Here is a 19,271-nt window from a genome sequence, read left to right on the forward strand (position 1 = left end):
CATGCTCAGTCAGGTGCAGTTTTTTTTAATCCCAATATTTTCAGTCCCCAGCTGGTTGAATCTGTAGCTGTGGAGTCCTCACTGGGACTCCTCAGACACTGAGGGCCGACTACAGAAACAGTGAAGGTAACAGAAACGTCACAGGCCTTGGTGTCGGATTTATTTCCACTTATTTCCTGTGTGACCTTGGGAAGAACATTTTTGCATCTTCGTTTTCTTATCCATAGAAGGGAATAAAAATGCTTGCTTCTCTGAGTTACAGCGAAGACTCAGTGGGACAATACAGATAAAAGCCCCTGGCACTTTTATAAGCACTCTAAAAATGGCGTTGTTAATATTTCTTCTTCCATAGGGTACCGCTTCTCCTAAAGAATTTTATGCCAAGAACTCTCGGTGGACAGAGGGACTCATCTCAGCCTCCAAAGCCGTGGGCTGGGGAGCCACCATCATGGTGTAAGTGAGTGGGGCCAGGATCCTTCCCAACCCCCACTCCGTGGATCCACCTCAGGGAGTGGCGAAAGAAGAGAAAAAGATGTGTGTGTCCCCTGATGAACTGCTGGTAAAGGAAGCAGGACTAAAGGTCTGAAAAGGAGCGGGAGTCTCCTGGTGGACCCAGGTGCAGGGGAGGCAGAAGCCGTCTAGTCAGGGGCAGGGCTGGGTTGGTGGATGCCGAGGGTTTGTCCGCGTGCAACCCCGTCCATCCTCCTGCCTCCAGGGACGCTGCTGACCTGGTGGTGCAAGGCAGAGGGAAGTTCGAGGAGCTGATGGTGTGTTCACACGAAATTGCTGCTAGCACAGCCCAGCTTGTGGCTGCTTCTAAGGTAGGACCCGTGCTGGACCCTGAGGGCACTGAGGGCCTAGATGTGGGACGGACCCCAGGGACAGATGGGTTATACCTTCCAGTCAGTTGGGTCCCAAACAAAAATTCTGCCTCTCAAGGTCTCGTGCCCCACCCACCCTTCTGAAGGCCTGCCGTGCAGCAAGGGGCCCTTTCAGCTGGCCACAGGCTCTCCTTGCCCTCTGTCAAGGGGCCTTCAACTTTTTCTTTTTGTACCAGGGATTGAACTCAGGGGATCAACCACTGAGCCACATCCCCAGCCCTATTTTGACAGGGTCTCCCTGAGTTGTTCAGGGCCTTACTAAGTTGCTGAGGACTGGCTTCGAACCCCCAGTCCTCCTGCTTCAGCCTCCTGAGCTGCTGGAATGACAGGCGTGCGCTACTGTGCCTGGCGCTAAATTGTTCACGACTGGAACAATTGATCCAAATGAGCAAGAAAGCTAGAGTTTGGCCAGTAAGCCAGGAATAACGGTTCAGACTGGAGAGGTGACAGGAGCCAGCCCTGCAGGCAGCAGTTTGGGAGAAGCTGATGGGTGACAACAGAAGGTCTTGAACCCTCAGACCCGCTGATCCAGCCCTGCTGCTCCTGGGTGGCATGACCTGACTCTGCCTTGTCCGTCTGCAGGTGAAAGCCGATAAGGACAGCCCCAACCTCGCCCAGCTGCAGCAGGCCTCTCGGGGGGTGAACCAGGCCACGGCGGGGGTCGTGGCCTCCACAATTTCAGGCAAATCACAGATCGAAGAGACAGGTAGCCATTCTCTGCTTCCTCCTGTCCCAGCCCCCCACAGTTCTGCTTTAAGCTCTGTTATTTTCCATGTCTGCTCGCGTATCCGGCCTTCCCACCAGGTGGGGCGCTTATATTGCTGCAGCGACAGGCTCTCAGGTAGATTTCCCATTCAGTCATTTCTCTGCATTAAGAGTCTAGTCACCCCTGGAGAGGTCAGACCCCGGCTGCCCCATGATCTCTTCATCCTTCCTGCCCCTTAATCCCTTCGTCACTCTCACACAGGTCTTGGCCAGTGGCAAGCCCAGCATTTCAGCTGCGCACTAGTGTTACCACCTCTCAGGTGACCATCGTCCAGGGACACGATGTGTTAAGACCTTATTTCTGTCCTTGCAGACAACATGGACTTCTCCAGCATGACACTGACCCAGATCAAACGCCAGGAGATGGATTCCCAGGTGAGAGCGCTGTTGTCAGCTCTGCGTCCAGATGTGTGTGGTATCTGGACACCAGCCCCAAATACCATCCCCAGGAAGGAAAGCCAAGAGAGAAATGGGCTGGGGTGGGCGTGCACGGTGGGCCCAAGACTGGAAATGAATGGCACTGGAAGAAGCTGGAGCTGGGGAGCGGTGGTTAGTAGATTCCAGAATTGTAACTCTTAGTGACCAGGGACCTCAGGGCAGTCCACAAACAGTTATTTAATGGTCTTACAAACCTGTTCTTCCAAAACCTGTTACAGGGCAGGGGTGTGACTCGGCAGAGTGCTTCCCTAACAAGCACAAGGCACTGGGCTCGATTCTCAGCACCACATAAAAAAATAAATAAAGATATGGTGTCCATCTGCTTCTAAAAATTATTTTAAAAAAGACCTTCTGATACAAATTGTAAATAACCTTTAGTTTTTAAAAAAAATCGGTTCACTGTAACTTTGTCAAAGGTGATGATGTTGTTTCATTCTGGGGTTCGGTAAAGTTAGGTAGCACAAGTGGGGTCCTGGAAAAATAAACCGACATCCTGCCACCAGTCTCGGGGTGAAACCCACATCGGGATTATTAAAGTACGGCAGGTGGATCACTCAGCATCTTACAGAACCAAGTTGCCATGTAAATACTGAAAGACTCTTGCTTTGTGGTTTCATTCCATCTCTCTTGGCTCTAAATACCATCTTTTTTTTTTTTCTTTTCTTTTCTTTTGTACCAGGAATTGAACCCAAGAGCACTTAACCACTGAACCACATCCCCAGCCCTTTTTATTTTTTATTTAGAGACAGTCTTGCTAAGTTGCTCAAGACCTCACTAAGTTGCTGAGGCTGGCTTTGAACCGAGATCCTCCTATCTCAGCCTCCTGAGCCACTGGGATTACAGTCAGGCACCACTGTGCCCGGCTAAACACCATCTAAATGCTGATAAACACCACATTCTCCTCAGCCTGGTCTTCTCTGTGCTCTTTGGTTCCTGCTTGGTTCCACTTGATGCCCAATAAGTATCTCAAACAGAACATGCTAAGCGGTTCGTTTTCTCCATCTCGCTGAATGCACTGCCACTACCACCCGGGTGCCGGCCCCCAAGCGCAGGCCTCGTCCACGGTTCCACTCTTCCCCTGACCCTCTACCTCCCAGCCAGCAAGTCCCATGACTGAGTCTCAAGAACATAGCCTTCCCCTTCCAATGTCGCCCCTGCCTCCCTCGCCTTGGCCCCCATTGTCTCCCTGCTGAAGTGCAGCAGGAGCGACTGGCCGTGACATCTGTGAGTCGTCCAGGGCAGGGCCAGGTGCGGGGACTGAGGCAGCCCAGCTGCGAGTGGAGAGCTGGGTGTCTCCATCCTTCTGTGGATGTTTTACACTGACTGTGAACGATTTTAATTTAAAAGCAAGAAAGGAACCACATGGCTGGGGCCAGCGCGCTTCTACTCTGGACCTTCCACTGGCCGTTTGGTCTCCATGTGACATTTTTAAAACATAAAGGACACATGTCACCCCCCTGCTAGAACCTTCCAGTGGCTTTGCTTCACAGTAGGCTAATATCCTGGCCTGTCTCTCAACCACCTCATGACCTTCTTCCTCTCTCGTGACCCACGGGGGGCTCTTTCCTTTCTCCTGACACTTCAAGCTCTTTTCTGCCTCTAGACCTTTGCTCTTCCTTCTGCCTGGAATATTCCTCCCTATGTCTCTGAACAGCTGGGCTTTTGCTGTGTAGGTTCCAGCTTGAAAGTGGCCTCCTGAGAGTAGCCTTTGCTGGCCACCCTTAGTCTTCATCACGTTGTCCTGTCCTTTCCGGTGCAGCCTGATCTTGACTCGTTCATCTGTTTACTTCTTCCTCCACACAGTCAGTGGCCCGTCACCATCTCTAGCCCTCACCGCAGAGTCTGGGGCACACAATGGGTGGTCAGCAGATATTCCTTGAATTAATAAATAAATGAGAAGGTTAGGAAGGGCTGTGCAGAGAACTGTTTTCCCACAGTGACTTATCAGAGGAACCAAAGATGGGCCTGCCTCCCATTCAGGCATCTGGTTGGTTTCTAGTAGAGGGTCTCAGTGGGCCCCTGGGCAGAAGGATGAAGGAGAGACTAGAAAGTCGAGCAGAGCTGAGGTCGAGCCTGGGTGAGCCGTGGGAATGAAGAGCACCGGAACGCAGAGGAACAGGGTTCCATCCAGATCAGGCAGTCTTGGGACCTAAAGCAAACCCTGCTTCCTTTCCTGGCAGGTCAGGGTGCTGGAGCTGGAAAACGAACTCCAGAAGGAGCGGCAGAAACTGGGCGAGCTTCGGAAGAAGCACTACGAGCTGGCTGGTGTCGCCGAGGGCTGGGAAGAAGGTGAGCCAGGGACGCCAGGCCTCCGCTCCGCTTCATGACAGGAGCCCTGGGGTCCTGGCTTCCTGGCCGTCCCGAGCCTGTTGCCCCCTGTAGACACCTAGAGTCTAAAGCCAGGGTGGACTAGTGAACGGAAGCTCCCTCAGCCAGGGGCTCCGCGCCTTCTCCCCACACCTTCCCAGGCCGCTCACCTGGTTGGACCCTGGGTGCTTCATCTCCTCCCCACACCGAGGCGACAGTGGACGAAGAAAGGCCAGATGCGACAAGTGACCTGCGTGGTTCTGGCTGTCCACAGCCAGATAGGCCACACGGCCCAGAGACAGGCTCAGGAGGAGAAACGGGGTGAAATGGGGTCGTACTTGGCAGCGCAGGGACCCCCCCACCAGCCAGTGTCTCTGCTGCTTCTCCACACAGCCAGAGTGGCCGACCCAATCTCACCCAGGCTGCTGATGCCTGGCAGACTTGACTGACGCTGGGGACCATCCATACATACCCCCTGGTGTTTCCTAGACGCTGAGCTGGGGGCGTAGGTGGTGGCCCCATGGTTATGGCTTCATGCAATTTTAGAGCCCAACGTGGTGGCAGTTTGGGTTGTTCCGTGCATGCATGCATGTGTGCATACGTGAAGTGCCATGGGACAACTTCTCACTGTCTTTTAGGAACAGAAGCATCTCCACCTACACTGCAAGAAGCGGTCCCTGAGAAAGAGTAGAGCCAAGCCAGCGCCCCAGACGTCAGAGTGTAAGTGCCCATCACCCATCTGTTGGTGACGCGATCCTGGGAGTCCGGGGCAGCCGCACCTTCCTGTTGACCAGAACTGGGCCCTGCATAACCCTTCAGAGACTCCCTCCTCAGAGACTCCCCAGGGGAACCCAGGACCTGTTGTCTCTCTCACCCGCTTGGTATCCAGGCTGGCCCGAGCTGTCCATGAGCAAGCCCAGGTCCATAGAGGAGGGGGACAGGGCCACTCAAGGGGGAGGACACCAGCTAGACCTGCCCACTGCTCCACCTCCGTAGCACCTGGTGTCCTCCTTAGAGGGCTTGGAGAGGGAAGAGCTTACGCGTCTCCTTTTCCTTTTCCTTCTCAGTCTTTTCCGTTTCATCCTTTGCACAAACTCGCGAGCATCCAAGGGCCGGTGGATTCCAAACCAGAGCGCTGCCCGAGTCAGCGGCGGGACGGCGGGAGTGTCCTGGCTGGGGCGGCCCCGGCACTGCTCCCCGGATTCCCACTGCTGCTTATGGTGGTCGCTGGGTCTTTTGGTTTTATATTTTGAAAGTTTCACTCACTTAGCCGCCTCTTCCAAAGGACACACACGCCCTGGAGCTCTGAGCCATCGGCCCCTCACCCCCCGCCGCCTCCGCCCTGGTGCCGCTCAGGCTTCGCCTTGGTGCTCCAGCTCAGCCTCCTCGCTGAGTGTCCCGCTGAGCAAGTGCCGGTCAGCAGAGGCCACTCACCAGGGGCGGGCGACAGCTCTCCTCAGGAGGCAGAAGCAGAGCGAGTGCCTTTCCTTCCTAACGCTGGAGGCCAGCTGAGCGCCTCTGTCCACCTTCACAAGCAAGAGGGCTCTGGGGACCGCCTTCCCCAGGGGCTCCTGACCAGGCTCACACACCTGACCACATGCTTGGACAAGCCGGCGTGAGCAGCAACACTGCTTCCCTGGAGAGCATGGCCCGTGCTGTGGCAGGCAGGCCACCTCCCGTGGGCAGGCAGGGCCCTGGGAGGGAGTGTGCGAGGGCTTCCAGATCCTTCCTCCACCGCCTGCCTTGGCGTCCTCTTGAACCTGAAGAAGACGGTCCCGTGTGCCACCTGACTGACAGATCCGGAGATCAGACCCACCGCTCCCATCAGGAAAGAGCCCTTCTTATTTATTACTAACCTCCTTTAAGCAGCAGTCAACAAAGAGACGCTTGGAGCAATCGCGGTCGCGGGTGTGGCCGAGGCAGGCTTGGACTGCTACCTCGGACACCTGACTTCAGGGATCACCCACAGAGGCAAGGGGCCATCCCGGGCTGTTCCCGGCGTGGGTCCCAAAGCAAGCAGATTGCTCAGAGCGTTCGGAGCGGGGAAGACGAGAAAGGGGGACCCCTGGCTCTGACCCCTCCAGCCACATTTCCCAGCTCTCGTGCCCTGAGGACGGGACCTGGACAGAGGCGCAGCCACCTGAGATGGGCAGCCTGACAGCACTTTCCCACTCCCAGTGAACCCCAGCATTAAGTGGCCTTCCGACCTTGGGAAAGAGCGTCTTCCTTCTTTATCTGTAGCAGCTCACAGATGGTAGCCAGCAAGCGCTTCCTCAGCCCCAAGGAACGTCGGGAAGTTTGGCTACAAAGACGGGTTGTGAGACTTCTGTCTGATCACTGTGAATCAACCCCCTTCTCCTTCCCCACCCACCCCCGGGCCCTCTCCTTGCATTTTCTAAATGGGACGCTCCGAACACTGTCCCCCAGGGACTCCAATTAGCATTCCCAGGCGTGCAACCTCCGTGCTGGGCTAAGGAGGTGTCCGTGGTGGCAGCAGGCAGTCTTGGTTCTCAGTGCCTCTCTGCCTAGCGTTTCTCCATTCCAAGGCTCAGAAGGAGCCCCGTGTAGCACCCCTGGCCCACCTGTGCCAGGTAAGCTGATGGGTGTGTTCTCAGTGTGGGTCAGCTTTTCCAGAGAGGTGGTGGTGGAGTCGTCCCTTCTGTGGTCTACGCCCTTCACACCTGCGTGTTCCAAACTAATCTGTTCCGATATGTACAGAGCATATTGGAGCAGATTAGAATTTCCTACACTCCCTCTGAAACCAGTAATTTTTAAAACACCCCTGAGCTCAACCCAGGTAATAAAACAGTCAAGAAGGCACTGGAACCAGAGCACAGGCTAGCTCAGTGTCACCTGAGTGTCACTGCCTGTCGGATATAGCTTGATTCCTTTCATAACAGCTCAGATCAGAAACTGTGCCATTCTCCAGCCCAAATCAGTTTGTCTCGCTCTTCTAAAAATGAACGTGTGGGAGTGGGTAGGAAATACCATGAATGAAAACAAGAATCACATCTCAGAGCTACAAACGAGCCTTGCACCCTGTTGAACCTGAACCGTCTTAGTGACTGAAGTATCACAGGTGAGTGCAGAGTCCCCACAAGGCGGGTAGCCGCACAGTAATGGCTTAGGATGAGACAGAGGTTGACACACACCTGCACCTGTATCTAATTTTGCAATACAGTGCTCTAATACCTTTAGAGTAAGGATATTTGTGTACATAATAAGCAAAAAAAAAAAAAAAAAAAAAAGAAAAAAGAAAAGGTCTGCCTTTGTGGGATTATTTTACATCTAAGCACAGAGTTTAAGTTAGGTAATAATGTAGATGATGTGCTGATTCTGCTGCCCACAGAGGTACCTCTAGGATCCCACCTGAATACGATCCCTTAACCCAGTGGCTGGAAGAACCAGCGCTGTCCAGAGCATCCTCTCTTAGAATTGTTTCAGCTACCAAATCAGACACCGAGATTTATACTGGGTAATCTGGAGCTCACAAGTACATGTCATTTTGGTCAAGCTGGTTTGCTTTGGCCTCTTGGCCCTGAGGAGGGGTGGGTTCTCAACTGGCACCTGAGAAGTTCTCACTTCCCTGTCGGGTCCTTAGCGTAGAGGGGTCTCCTGGTTTTTAATAGCTGGTATATGTCCTGCTAACTGCCGCCTTTCTACGACTCTGGAAATTCTGCCAAGGAAAGCCTTCTCAACATGGGCCTTCCAACCAGAGTGGCTTTGCCTTCTCTCCGCCATCTTGGTCCTGCAGAGACTGGACTGCCCGTAGCATAGGAAACCACCACCATGGAGCCTACCAGCCGTCAATGCAGCAAACCAGATCAGCCATTGGCTGCTCCCTTCCTTCATCTCCCAGGACCAGTAACACACCGTGGTGGCACTGCCTCTCATGCCACCAGGAGCCAAAGCAATGGGAAATAATGGGTTAGATGCCATTGGATCCAATTCTGAGAGTAGATCTTTCCAGACATGTCTTTCAGGTGACCCTCAACTACCTCAGGTTTGAAAGCCCTAAAGCTGATTACCACTCACAGGGACAAACCGAGGGGGTTTGGTTAAATCTTGGTGATAACACAAATGTCTCAAACTTATAACAAACTTACATTTAGGTTTGCAGGGATGGGGTTGGGTCTGGTTTTCTTCCGTTTTTAACCTCTTCCCCAGTTCTCCATTAAAATAGTCCCTATAAATTTCATTTTTCACTGAGTGCCTACCTTCCCAGGGCAGGTAGCCACTGGCTTTGGTTTCCTTCCAACAATACTTTTATTATGGTATTAAGAACTTTCTTTGTATAATACATTGCATCTGTGTTTTCAATTTTTCAAATAAATATTTCAGCCTGGCAATGGAGAATAGTAGTGATAACTGACCAAGTGGCCCCGAGGTCTGGGCTCCAGGGAAAAGCCTGTCCTGAGGTCTGTGGAATCCACTTAGCCCTGCGCCTTTGGGAATATAGCTTCAAATCATGCGTTTCAACTTAATAAACATGTTCCATCCTCTGTACATGACCCTGTGGGAGTATACAAACAGGGCCAAAGTGGTCCTCACAGTAATTTAGAAAACCAGGTCTCAGCATCAGATCTGAAGACTCAGACTTTGGCTACTCTGTCTCCAACCTAGAGATGCAAATATAACCTGCTCCTAAAGATTGCATGCAACTGCCAGCCACGGTGGCACACACCAGTACTCCCAGCAGCTCAGGAGGCTGAGGCAGGAGGATCCGTAGTTCAAAACCAGCTCAGCAATTCAGGGTGGCCTTAAGCAACTCTGAGACCCTGGCTCTAAATAAAATATAAAAAGGTACCTGGGTTCAATCACTGGAACAAACAAAAAAAGAATAGATATAGCTGGGTGTTGTGGTACACACAATCCCAGCTACTCGGGAGGGTGAGGCATGAGGATTGTGAGTTCAAGACCAGCCTTGGGAACTTAGTGAGACCCTGTCTCAAAATAAAATGGAAAGGTCTGGCTGGGCATGGCAAGGTATAATCCCAGTGGCCCACGAGGCCCGAGGGAAGAAGGATCACAAGTTCAAAGCCAGCCTCAACAACTAGCAAGACCTGTCTCAAAATTTTAAAAAATTAAAAGGGCTGGGGATGTGGCTCATGGTTAACAACCTTTGAGTTCAATCTCTGGTACAAAAGGGAAGAAAAGGGCTGGGGATGTAGCTCAGTGGTAAAGAGCGCCCCCTGGTTCAATCCCCAGCACCAAAAAGTAAAAAAAGATAGGATGTGACTAATTCAGCTTAGGGACAGAAACTGCCAATTGAGAAGGGACAGTGAGCAAGCCAGTCACAGCCACCAGAAGACTGGCAGAGGAGCTAACAGTGGGGCTAGTAGTTGATGGTGACCTTTCCACGCTGGACTGGCTGCAGCCTAGTGCTGCCAGTGTGGAGCCACGGGACCAAGAGGGGAGCTTCAGGTTGGTGGCTGGGGTTGGTGCCTGGAAGGATTGGCCCAAGTGACTCCTCAAGAAAAGAATTGATTCCAGAATCCATGGCTGTGGAGCCCAGAGAACCAGAAAAATGAGAGACCATGTTGGAACTGCTCAGGGGAGAGGAGCCAGGTAGACATGGAAGATGGGGACTCTGGTCTACAGCTGGGCTTCCCTGCCCCTTGAAGCAGAGGGCCCAGGTGAGCGTGCCCCATCCGAAGCACCTCTGGTAGAAGGGACGATTCTTGGCCACAGAAGTCCTGCAGGTCATTCCCAGAGCTCCTCTGTGAAGCTCAGCGTTACAGAAAGCCAGGCAACAAGACTGCCTTGGGAGCCCCATGCCTCAAAGTGGCTTCACTGAAATCAACTCGAGTCCCATTCCAGACCTGGGTCTGGCCCGAGCCAGAGGGCTGCCCAGGCGGAGCCTTTCTCCCCTTCGAGTGCTCTCCAGCCAGGGACCCTGCTCCCACCCACACAGGGCCTCCGCCAGGTGCCATAAAGGCTGGAACTCGTGCCCAAGAGGACTTCCTGGGGTCCTATGAGCACGCCATAGCTCCTGGAGGGCAGCCTGGCCAGCCAGTCACGCAGGCCAGCAGAGTATTCCTGGGAGGAATGGGGAGATCCATCACCAGAGTGATGGCTAACGAGCTGTTAGACGGCAGTCCAAGTTGGCTGCGGACTTGAGGTGCTGCTAACGTGGAGAGGAGCCCAGGGGAAGGCCAGTCAAGGCATGGGGCCCAGGCTACAGCAAACAGCCTAGAGCCCAAGCCATGGAGGATTTCTGTTGTCGTTATAGCTGTACGTGGCCGCAGAACATATTTTAACATAGTATACATACGTGGAGTATGACCGCCTGTTCTGTGGCCATAAACGATGGGGAGTTTCGCCAGTCGTGTGTTCACACGTGAACACAGGAAAGTTCCGTCTGATCCATTCTCCTGCCCTTCCCATTCCCAAAGCCACTGCTCCTCCTGGTCCTCTTCAGTCTCCAGTCCAACATATGGCACCCGAGTGGGGTAGTCCTTTCGACATTGCTTCTGAGTGACTGATTTGCTTTTATGCTGCGTTCTCCTTTACACAGCTCTGCTCTGCTGGAGCTCACAGGCTACTGAGAGAAACAAATGGCATGATCCGGTAACCACAAGGACAGAGTAGCACTACAACTGAGCTAAACAATAAGGATAGCGGTCGTGTGTTCCGAGAGTCTGGAAGGAGGAGCTGTAGGAAAGCCTCCTTGACAGTATGATAGCTAAGCTACGATTCAGAGGATGGGGAGGTGTTAAGTAGGCAAGGAAGGAGGGGAAGCTTGCCCCCAGTAGGAGCTGCACATGCAAAGGTCCTGTGGCAGTATGCTAGAGGGACTAGCTAGAGACCAGAAGGGTACAAAACAAGTCTGGAAAAGATGCAGTTGGTCATTTAGACAATGGAAGATGATTGGTAGACTTTAGGCAAAGAGATGACAATATAAGATTGATTGAGTGATCGATCTTATTTATTTTGTGGTACTGGGGACTGAACCCAGGGCCTCATGCATGCTAGGTAAGCTCTCTACCACGGAGCTACATCCTCAGCCCTTTTTGAAAAATTTTATTTTGATATAGGGTCTCACTAAGTTGCCCGGGCTAGCTTTGGACTTGTGATCTTCCTGCCTCAGCCTCCCCAGTAACTGGGATTACAGTTTTGCACCACCAAGCCCAGCTCTATGTGATTTGCATTTTGAAAAGACCATTCTAGTTGCCGTGTGGAGAACGACCCCAGGTGGGGCAGGAGTAGATGGGCAAACCAGGGATGGGGAGAGACGAAAGGCCACAGAGACACCTGGAGGATCAAATGGGCGTTTGTCCAGGTGGAGGATAGCGAGGGGCTTTCAAGGAGGGCTGCCAGGTTTCTGGCTTCTGGAACTGGTGGTGCCATCCTCCCGAGGGCTCGGAGGTTGGGTTCTCGGTGAGATCCCTTCAAGGCCTCCGTGCGAAGATCCTCAGTGGGCCCCCGGAGCACAAGGCAAGAGGTGATGGAGTTTGATGGTGTCTGGAACCACAGCTGAGAGAAAAAAGGATAAGAAGGTTCAGAATGGAGCCTTGAGGAGTTCCGGCATTAAAAAAAAGCCAAATACAGGAGGCTCCGTCCTCCAAGCACCTTAGAAAGAGCAGCTTGGGAGGGAGGGCGATTTCAGGAGAAGGGGGGTTTGGAAACCAAGGGAAGATGGCGTTTGGGGGCGTGGAACATGAGACAGCGTCAGGCAGTGCTGTTCTGAATGAACCAAATGAGGGGACGCTGTGGGAGTATTGGGATCATTCCCAGATGGAATGATCAGGAAAGGCTGCAGGGATGCCAGGTAAAGTAAGAGAAATGGGGGAAACGCCACAAAAGAAATGTTATGTTTACATTATATTCGTTATAATAGCCTCCTCTCAGGCGAACTCTTCCATTCCCAAGTGAATAAACCTCGTCTGTCAAGAAAGACATCAGTCTTAGAACCCTGCCTCCCACGTTACTCCATTGTCAATAAATTTCAACATGAGTTTTGCTGCAGACAAACCACAGTCGAACGACAGCAGAGTCTATAGGAAGTTTGGAAGGAAATCTGTAAGTAAGATGACAGCAAGATCAACGAGGACGAGAACCAGAATTTTCCAGGCCACCCAAGGACCCAGTTCCATTAGAAAGCACAGGGAGAGAGAGCACAATTCCTTTCACTGGACATTTGGAAACTCTGAAGCTGAACTGGAGAAAATTCATAGCCTGGTTTTAGCAAAGGATGGAGACGGGCAAAAAAAGCAGAGTGAAAAATCATTAGTTGAGTGTGGAGATGATTGGTCCTAAGATCCAAGACCATTTGGGGACTGAAGAGAAGTCCCTGTTTATGAACTGGAACGAGGAGGAAAAATGTATTTAAAGTGTTAAAGTACTCAATGGTACTTGTTAAAGATTAAGGGGGACTTTTCAAGAAAGACCTTATTCACAAGGGTACAGGGACCACTACATTGGGGCCTTAGTGCACGAGAGAGATGAGGCTCAACTCCAAATACAGCACAGGCTAGGGAGACTTGATAGCTAAGGAGTCAGTGGATGGGAAATTACTGACAGGAAACATCAGGGGTGAGGGGAAATTTGGCTTGAACCAACCAAACAAGACTCTTGCAGAAGGCAGGCCAGGGCATCAGACATCATCTGGGGGACCTGGGGGTGGTGGAAGATGAGAAATGGGAAATATTTTCCCATTTATATATTAAAGGTGATCAGATACCAGAACTGACCTCTTCACAGGACTTTGCTAAAATCACTGTGTGTGAGGTCAGAGGGGCCAAGTGGAATTTGGTAAGGATAGAATCTATGTCAGAAATAGACCTGGAGGAATGTGAACTATTCCCAATAACACAAAGATGCAGAAGAGGGAACAGAGTTGGTTTGCAGAAGAAAAGTTTCAGAGTTGGAAACCCACCCAAAGGCATTCTTTAATGCTCAGACTAGTAGAATTGGTTTTAGTTGTTAAGATTTTGGCCAGAACTGGGACAAATGATCGTGGGCAGGCAGGGAGAACCCTTGCTAAACCAACCCAGGATTTTTCTTCTCTCTTCTTCCTTTTCCCTTTCGTCCTTTCTTCTCCTCCTCCTTCCTTTGGGGGATTGAACAGCAGGGGTGCTACTGATCTACATCCCCAGGACTTTTTATTTTGAGACAGGGTCTCGCTAGGTTGCTGAGGTTCTTACTAAGTTGCTGAGACTGGCTTCCGATTCGTGAGCCTCCTGCCTCAGTCTCCCAGGTTGCTGGGATAATAGGGTGGCCACCACACCCAGCGAGGCCAGGTATTTTCTCCAGCTCTGCTACAGATATTCCAAGCAGTACTGGTGGAAAGCAAAGAACCATGCTCTGACCCCTTGACAAATGCATGCTTTTGGTTTAAAAAAAAAAAAAAAAAAAAAGCCATTTGGGATTGGCGTTAACGCAAATGTGCAGTTTTGCAGGCACTCTTTATAGCGATCAGAGTAATGTTCAGAGAACAAAACGAAAAACAACCAACGTGTGAAATCTCCAACTGGGCGTGAGCTCTGTTCCTGGAAGCCCCAAACCTGCCACCTGTCAGGGTCTGATCTGAGCGGAACTGGGGGCATTAAAGAAACAAAACCTCGCAGGGACTCACTACGCTGGGGGCGTGGGCTATCTGGGGCAGAACTAAATTCCCTTCCAGTAGAAAAGAGTAATCGGGTCGGTTCGCCAGGCGGAAGAGAAGAGCCCAAAGCACGTGCAGTTCTAGCCCGCAATGGACCCAAGAGCAGCTTGACTGCGAGCTGAGAGCGCACCAGCCTCGTTGCCCGGCAACCCGCCGACTCAAGCGCCTCTCGCGAGAGTTGCCCTAGTGACGTCACCGTGCGCGGTGCCTGTAGGGACCACGAGGCTTCCGCCTGCCCCGGGCCTTCGCGCCAGACGGAGTCGCAGGCTGCGCCGGCCAGGGAGGCTGACACCGGCCCTCGCGGTCGGGAAAGTCGGGGCCTTTCGGGCGGCAGGCGCCTGGGCTGCAGGGCTGTTGTGGCCGTCTCCGCCCTCGGGGCCCGCCCGCACGGGCGTGGTCGGGTAAGTTGGTGCGGTGCCCTGGCCGTCTGGGCCTCTCCGCCCCCAGGTTCGGCCCTGGCAGGTCGTCAGTCGTCGACGCAGAGCCCGGGTGAACGCCAGGCGTCGTGCGGCCCAGCTCTGTAAGGAAGCACGTCACAATGCAAAGTCTGGTCCAGCGCGTGGAGGGGCGAAGTGGGCATGGCCGGACCCGGCTCCAGCGCCGCCCTTGGCCTGCACCGAACCTGGTTCCCGCGCTCAGGGTCCCTTGGGTGCCATCATGCCACTCCTTCAATGACACGTTCATCTCTGCCCGGTGCTCCTGCCCTGGTTTCTGCTCCCTTAACTCAGCATCGCCTCGCCCTCCTCTGGGCAGTTTCTGTTGGTGGCACACTTTAAATGGCTCTTGGTCATCATCACCTCCTCCTCGGCTACCATGTTTCATTAGGTAGTTTCCGGAAGCTCTTGTCTAAATTAAGGACATGTACTTTAGAGTTCAAGAAACAGATTCATGGATCCTTACACATTCCCCAGACTTGGTCTAAATCCAGTAGTGACTTTGTGTGCCAAATTTCCTCCTCGTGTGTTTCCTGGCTAAATTCACCAGTCACTAAGGCTCACAGATTTGACTCTTAACCACCTCTTCAGCCCCATCATTCTGGGAAGTGCCAGATTCTATACTGCATCTTGTCTCCATCATTATGTCGTTTGCTGTCTCATGCCTCCCTCACTGGCTCCCTGGCTCTCCATCTGTGAGTTACTGACTTGCTTATAGCAGCAGTCTCCTCTTTGGTCTTTCTGCTTGCCATCTTTCTGCTGTCATTCAGTCTACCTTTTTTTCTTTTTCGGTGCTGAGAATTGAACCCAGGCCCTCCTGCATGCTAGGCATAGCACTCTACCACTGAACCACATCCCCAGTCTACCCATTCTTAAGAGGCTGATCTTCCTAAAACATAGACCTAAATATATCATCTGTCTGCTCAAAAACTTTCAGCAGCTTCCAGTCATAGTCAGTCTAGAAGCCAACGTTAGACTGGGATCCCAGCTGTCAACTTGTAGCTTTCAGGTTGGCCTGAAATGCCAACCTGAGATGCATGGTGAGTTGAATGGGAGAGTAGGAGAAAGAAGCTGAGTCGGGGATTTCTGGCTTTCCAGACCCATGTCAGTCTTTGGGTATTGTGCTTCTCTTTGAAAAATATTTGAAACCCTCTGGAGTAAGTGATTTAACTTAAACTATTTGGGGCCATAACTCCCACTGTTTACTGATCCCAAAAATATTTTTCCGTATTTTCATCAAAACATATCAGATTCATTCAAAAGATATTTACTGATCATCAGCTATGTGCCTGGCATTGCTTCCAAAGTAAGAACATTCCAGGTAGGAATGTGCATGGTGAGTTTAAAACAGCAAGAAAGCCAGCAGGACTAGAACAGAGAAGTCCAGGGAAGGAGTAGAAAGAGTCCTGGAGGGGATTGCAGGCCTGTCTTTTATTCTCAGGTGGGAACCTTAGCAGGTTAAACAGAACTAACAAGAACTGACAATGTTTTTAAAAACATCATGTTGGCTCCTAAGTTGGCAGTAGTTCATAGGAGAACTCTGGTAAAGAAAGACAGGCCAGTGTGAGGGAATACTCCAGGCAAGAGAAGCCAGTAGTTTGAAAGAGTTAGAAGTTAATAGCAGAAGTCCCTTGCAGGATGTGTTTTGAGAGTAGACCCACGTTTGCAGATGGCTTGTATGTAGCATGTAAGAGAAAGAGAGGGGTCAGGATGACGCCAGAATTCTTGATGGATCTGCTCTAAAAATGGAGTTGCCATCTCCTGCGATGGGGAAAACCTCACAGGGAACCAGTGCAGTGGGTGAATGGGAAATTGGGAATTTGCTTCTGGACATGGTGAGTTTAAGGCATTTTTTAGGTGAAACCTCAAGTTGGTTGAACATGTGGGTCTAGACTTTAAGGAAGAGATTGCCACTAAAGATAGATATAAATTCCAGAGCCTTCATTGTGGAGATACTATTTGGAGCAATGAAAATGGATGAAGTCGCCTTGGAAGGGACTATATTTGTGAATCCAGTTTGTCTCCTCTTGTAGAGGGTAAGTTATTTGAGAGGAGGGGCTCTGCTTTATTTTGTGTCTCTGATAGCCCCTGGCACACTTCTGTGCTGGTAAATACTCGGTGAGTGTTCTTTGAAGTAAGTAGGGACTTTGTGATGCTTATGACTGTATCCCCTGAACTTTACACAGAGTGGTACCCAGTAAGTAGTTGATGAATAAATGTGTGCGAATAAAGTGAAAAAGTGACAACTGCACCACACAGTGATTTCTTTTTATATCAAATTCAAACATACTTGTTACAGTTTGAATGTGAAATGTCCCTCAAAAGAGCATATGTTGACCCAAGGCAGTAATGTTCAGAGGCGGGGCTTTTGGGAAATGGTTGAATCACAAGGACTTTGCTTTCATCAGTAGATCGATCCATCAGTAGGTTCATAATTGAATGGCCTCTGGGAGGTGGTGTACACTAGATGGTGGGGGCCTGCTTGGAGGAAGCAGGTTAGTGGGCCATGTCCCTGAGGGTGTATATTGTCCCTGGTTTTTCCCACCTTCTCTTTGCTTCCCGCCCATCATGAGGTGAGCAGTACTGCTGTACCACGTGTTCCCCTCCTGGATGTTCTGCATTGAAAAAGGCCCAAAGTTACAGGGCCAAGTGACTATGGACTGAGACCTCCAAAACGTGAGCCCAACTTAGTCTTTCTTCCTTTTGAGGTGTTTATGTCAGGTATTTTGTCACAGCAGTGGAAAACTGACTTACATTGTGTTTGAGCACCGGTTTTTTTCTTCTATTTTTGAGCACCAACTTTTTATTCTCATGTCCACAGTTGTCATGGGTGAAGGTGGTGATGTGGGGAGCAGCGTTTTCTCAACTAATCAAACAAGAGAACCCTCTGATGAGCTCTTAACATTTTCAGGTTATATTAATCAACCCAAAACATATTGAGTCAGAATCTCAGGACTGGACCCTGGAAACTATCTTTTAGAAGTTGACTAGGTGCTTCTGCGCTGATGCTTAGATGGTATTTGAGATTCATAAGCATAGTGAAATGATCCTGGAGTTGGGTATAATAAAAGACCAAGACACTGCTCCGTCATGGACTATGACTACCATCTTGAGTGAGTCACTGAATTTCTCTGCCAAAACCCACCTATAAGAAACAGAAGTGGGAGCTGTGTGCCTAGATTTTTTGTTTGCAGTATTTCACTATTAAATGGATATGAGATCTGTGGTGATAACTTCTCTTTTATTCTTGATTGTGGTAATTTGCACTTTTTGGTTTTTAATGGGGATCAAACCCAGGAACACTTTACCATTAAGCCACATCCCCAGTCATTTTTTATTTTGAGACAGGGTCTTGCAGAGTTGCCCAGGCTGGTCTCAGATTTGCAGTCCTCCCGACTCAGCCTCCCAGTTTGCTGGGATGGCAGCCATGCACCACTGGAATTCTCCTTTCTATTGATCTTCCAAAGAACCAACTTTTGGCTTTTTTCTATTTTGTTTTTAATTTCATTTATCTCTGCTCTCACATTTATTATATTTCCCTCTTTCCTGCTCTTTTACTAGTTTCTTAAATGGAAGCTTAGCTTGAGCTCTTTTCTATTGATTCTTCTCTAACGTAAGCATTTAGTGCTATAAATGTTCCTATAAGCACAGCATAGCTGTATCCTGCAGATTTGGACTCATATTTTATAAAATTGAGATCAAGTCCATATAACCATTTTATTTTATTTACTTATTTTTTTGGGTATTAGGGGTTGAACCTAGAGGCACATTAGCACTGAGCTATATTCCAGCCCCCCAACTCTTGCCAGTTCTGAGACAGGATCTTGCTAAGACTGATCTTAACTTTAACTTGGGATCCTCCTACCTCAGCCTCCCGAGTCACTGGGATTATAGCTGCATGCCACCATGCCCTACTCACATAACCACTTCAGTGTACATTTCAGTGATTTTTATTTAGTAAATTCACAATATCATGCAGGCACCAACCTCTGCCTAGTTCTGAAATATTTCCATCAGCCCACTCTTTCCAGTGCCCCATCCTCTCTCTGAGGCTAGGTGCTCCCTTCGGGCGACTATTCAATTAGTGCAGGCTGCAGATGGTTGACAGGGCTCTTCCCTACAGCCTGCCAGGGCCCTGTCGGGGAGAGAGGTGCCCCCTCTGCTTGTGGGAGGGTCTGCTGGCTTTCCATTTGAGTTCCTGGGAGTGCAGGAATGATACTGCTCTTTTCATGGTGTTTTCCAGAGTAGAGTAGGTATAGGCAAGGATGCCATCCTACAGGGCTGCCCTCCTGCCAGTTGGTTGACTAGACCCTCCCATGGGTATTTCCTGGTTGTGGACTCTTCTGACCTAAGTCAGGGTACATAGGAGGCAAGATAAACTACCCAACCACTCACCTCTGGGTCATTCCTCTTCTCTACCTGTCAAGAGTATCCATTTGTTTTCCGCTGTGCAGGGATGGAACTTGGGACCTTGTACCTGCTGACCTCTCCCGCTGGGCTTCACCCAGCCCAACTTGTCTTTGTTTGTTGTTTTTGTTTTGCTGTGTTAGGGACTGAACCCAGGGCCTTGTGCTTGTGCTCTCCCACTGAGCTCTGCCCCTGAGCTACCCCGCAAAGCTCTGGTAGTTGCTTCACCCATTTCAAAAATGTTCCGATGAGGATTTTAGTTGTAATTAGCAAGAGGAATATGACAACTGTGCTCACGCCATCTTCTCTGAAACTAGGAACAACATATGACATTTTAAGTTGTTGTTTTAGTAAGTTTTAAAGTGTCACTTCTCGCGTTAGCAGTTACACATTTGCTCCCAGGATGTCTTGCCCGCCTCATCTGTTGATGAA

The 19,271-nt window shown here is 50.7% G+C and overlaps 1 protein-coding gene across 1 annotated transcript in view; it reads left to right on the forward strand.

The window, feature by feature from the left end:
* The window catches only part of HIP1 (huntingtin interacting protein 1), a 177,858-nt gene extending 169,111 nt beyond the window's left edge, over positions 1-8,747 (forward strand). The window contains exons 26-32 of the mRNA XM_079121600.1: positions 353-453; positions 716-821; positions 1,464-1,587; positions 1,960-2,021; positions 4,265-4,373; positions 5,030-5,109; positions 5,459-8,747. Coding sequence (XP_078977726.1) covers positions 353-453; positions 716-821; positions 1,464-1,587; positions 1,960-2,021; positions 4,265-4,373; positions 5,030-5,082 — 555 coding nt within the window. The 3' untranslated portion in view covers positions 5,083-5,109; positions 5,459-8,747. The remainder of the gene's footprint in view (positions 1-352; positions 454-715; positions 822-1,463; positions 1,588-1,959; positions 2,022-4,264; positions 4,374-5,029; positions 5,110-5,458) is intronic.
* Positions 8,748-19,271: the final 10,524 nt, after the last annotated feature.

This window comes from Sciurus vulgaris (assembly GCF_902686455.1).
Source record: "Sciurus vulgaris genome assembly, chromosome: 18".
NCBI classification, from domain to species: Eukaryota; Metazoa; Chordata; class Mammalia; order Rodentia; family Sciuridae; genus Sciurus; species Sciurus vulgaris.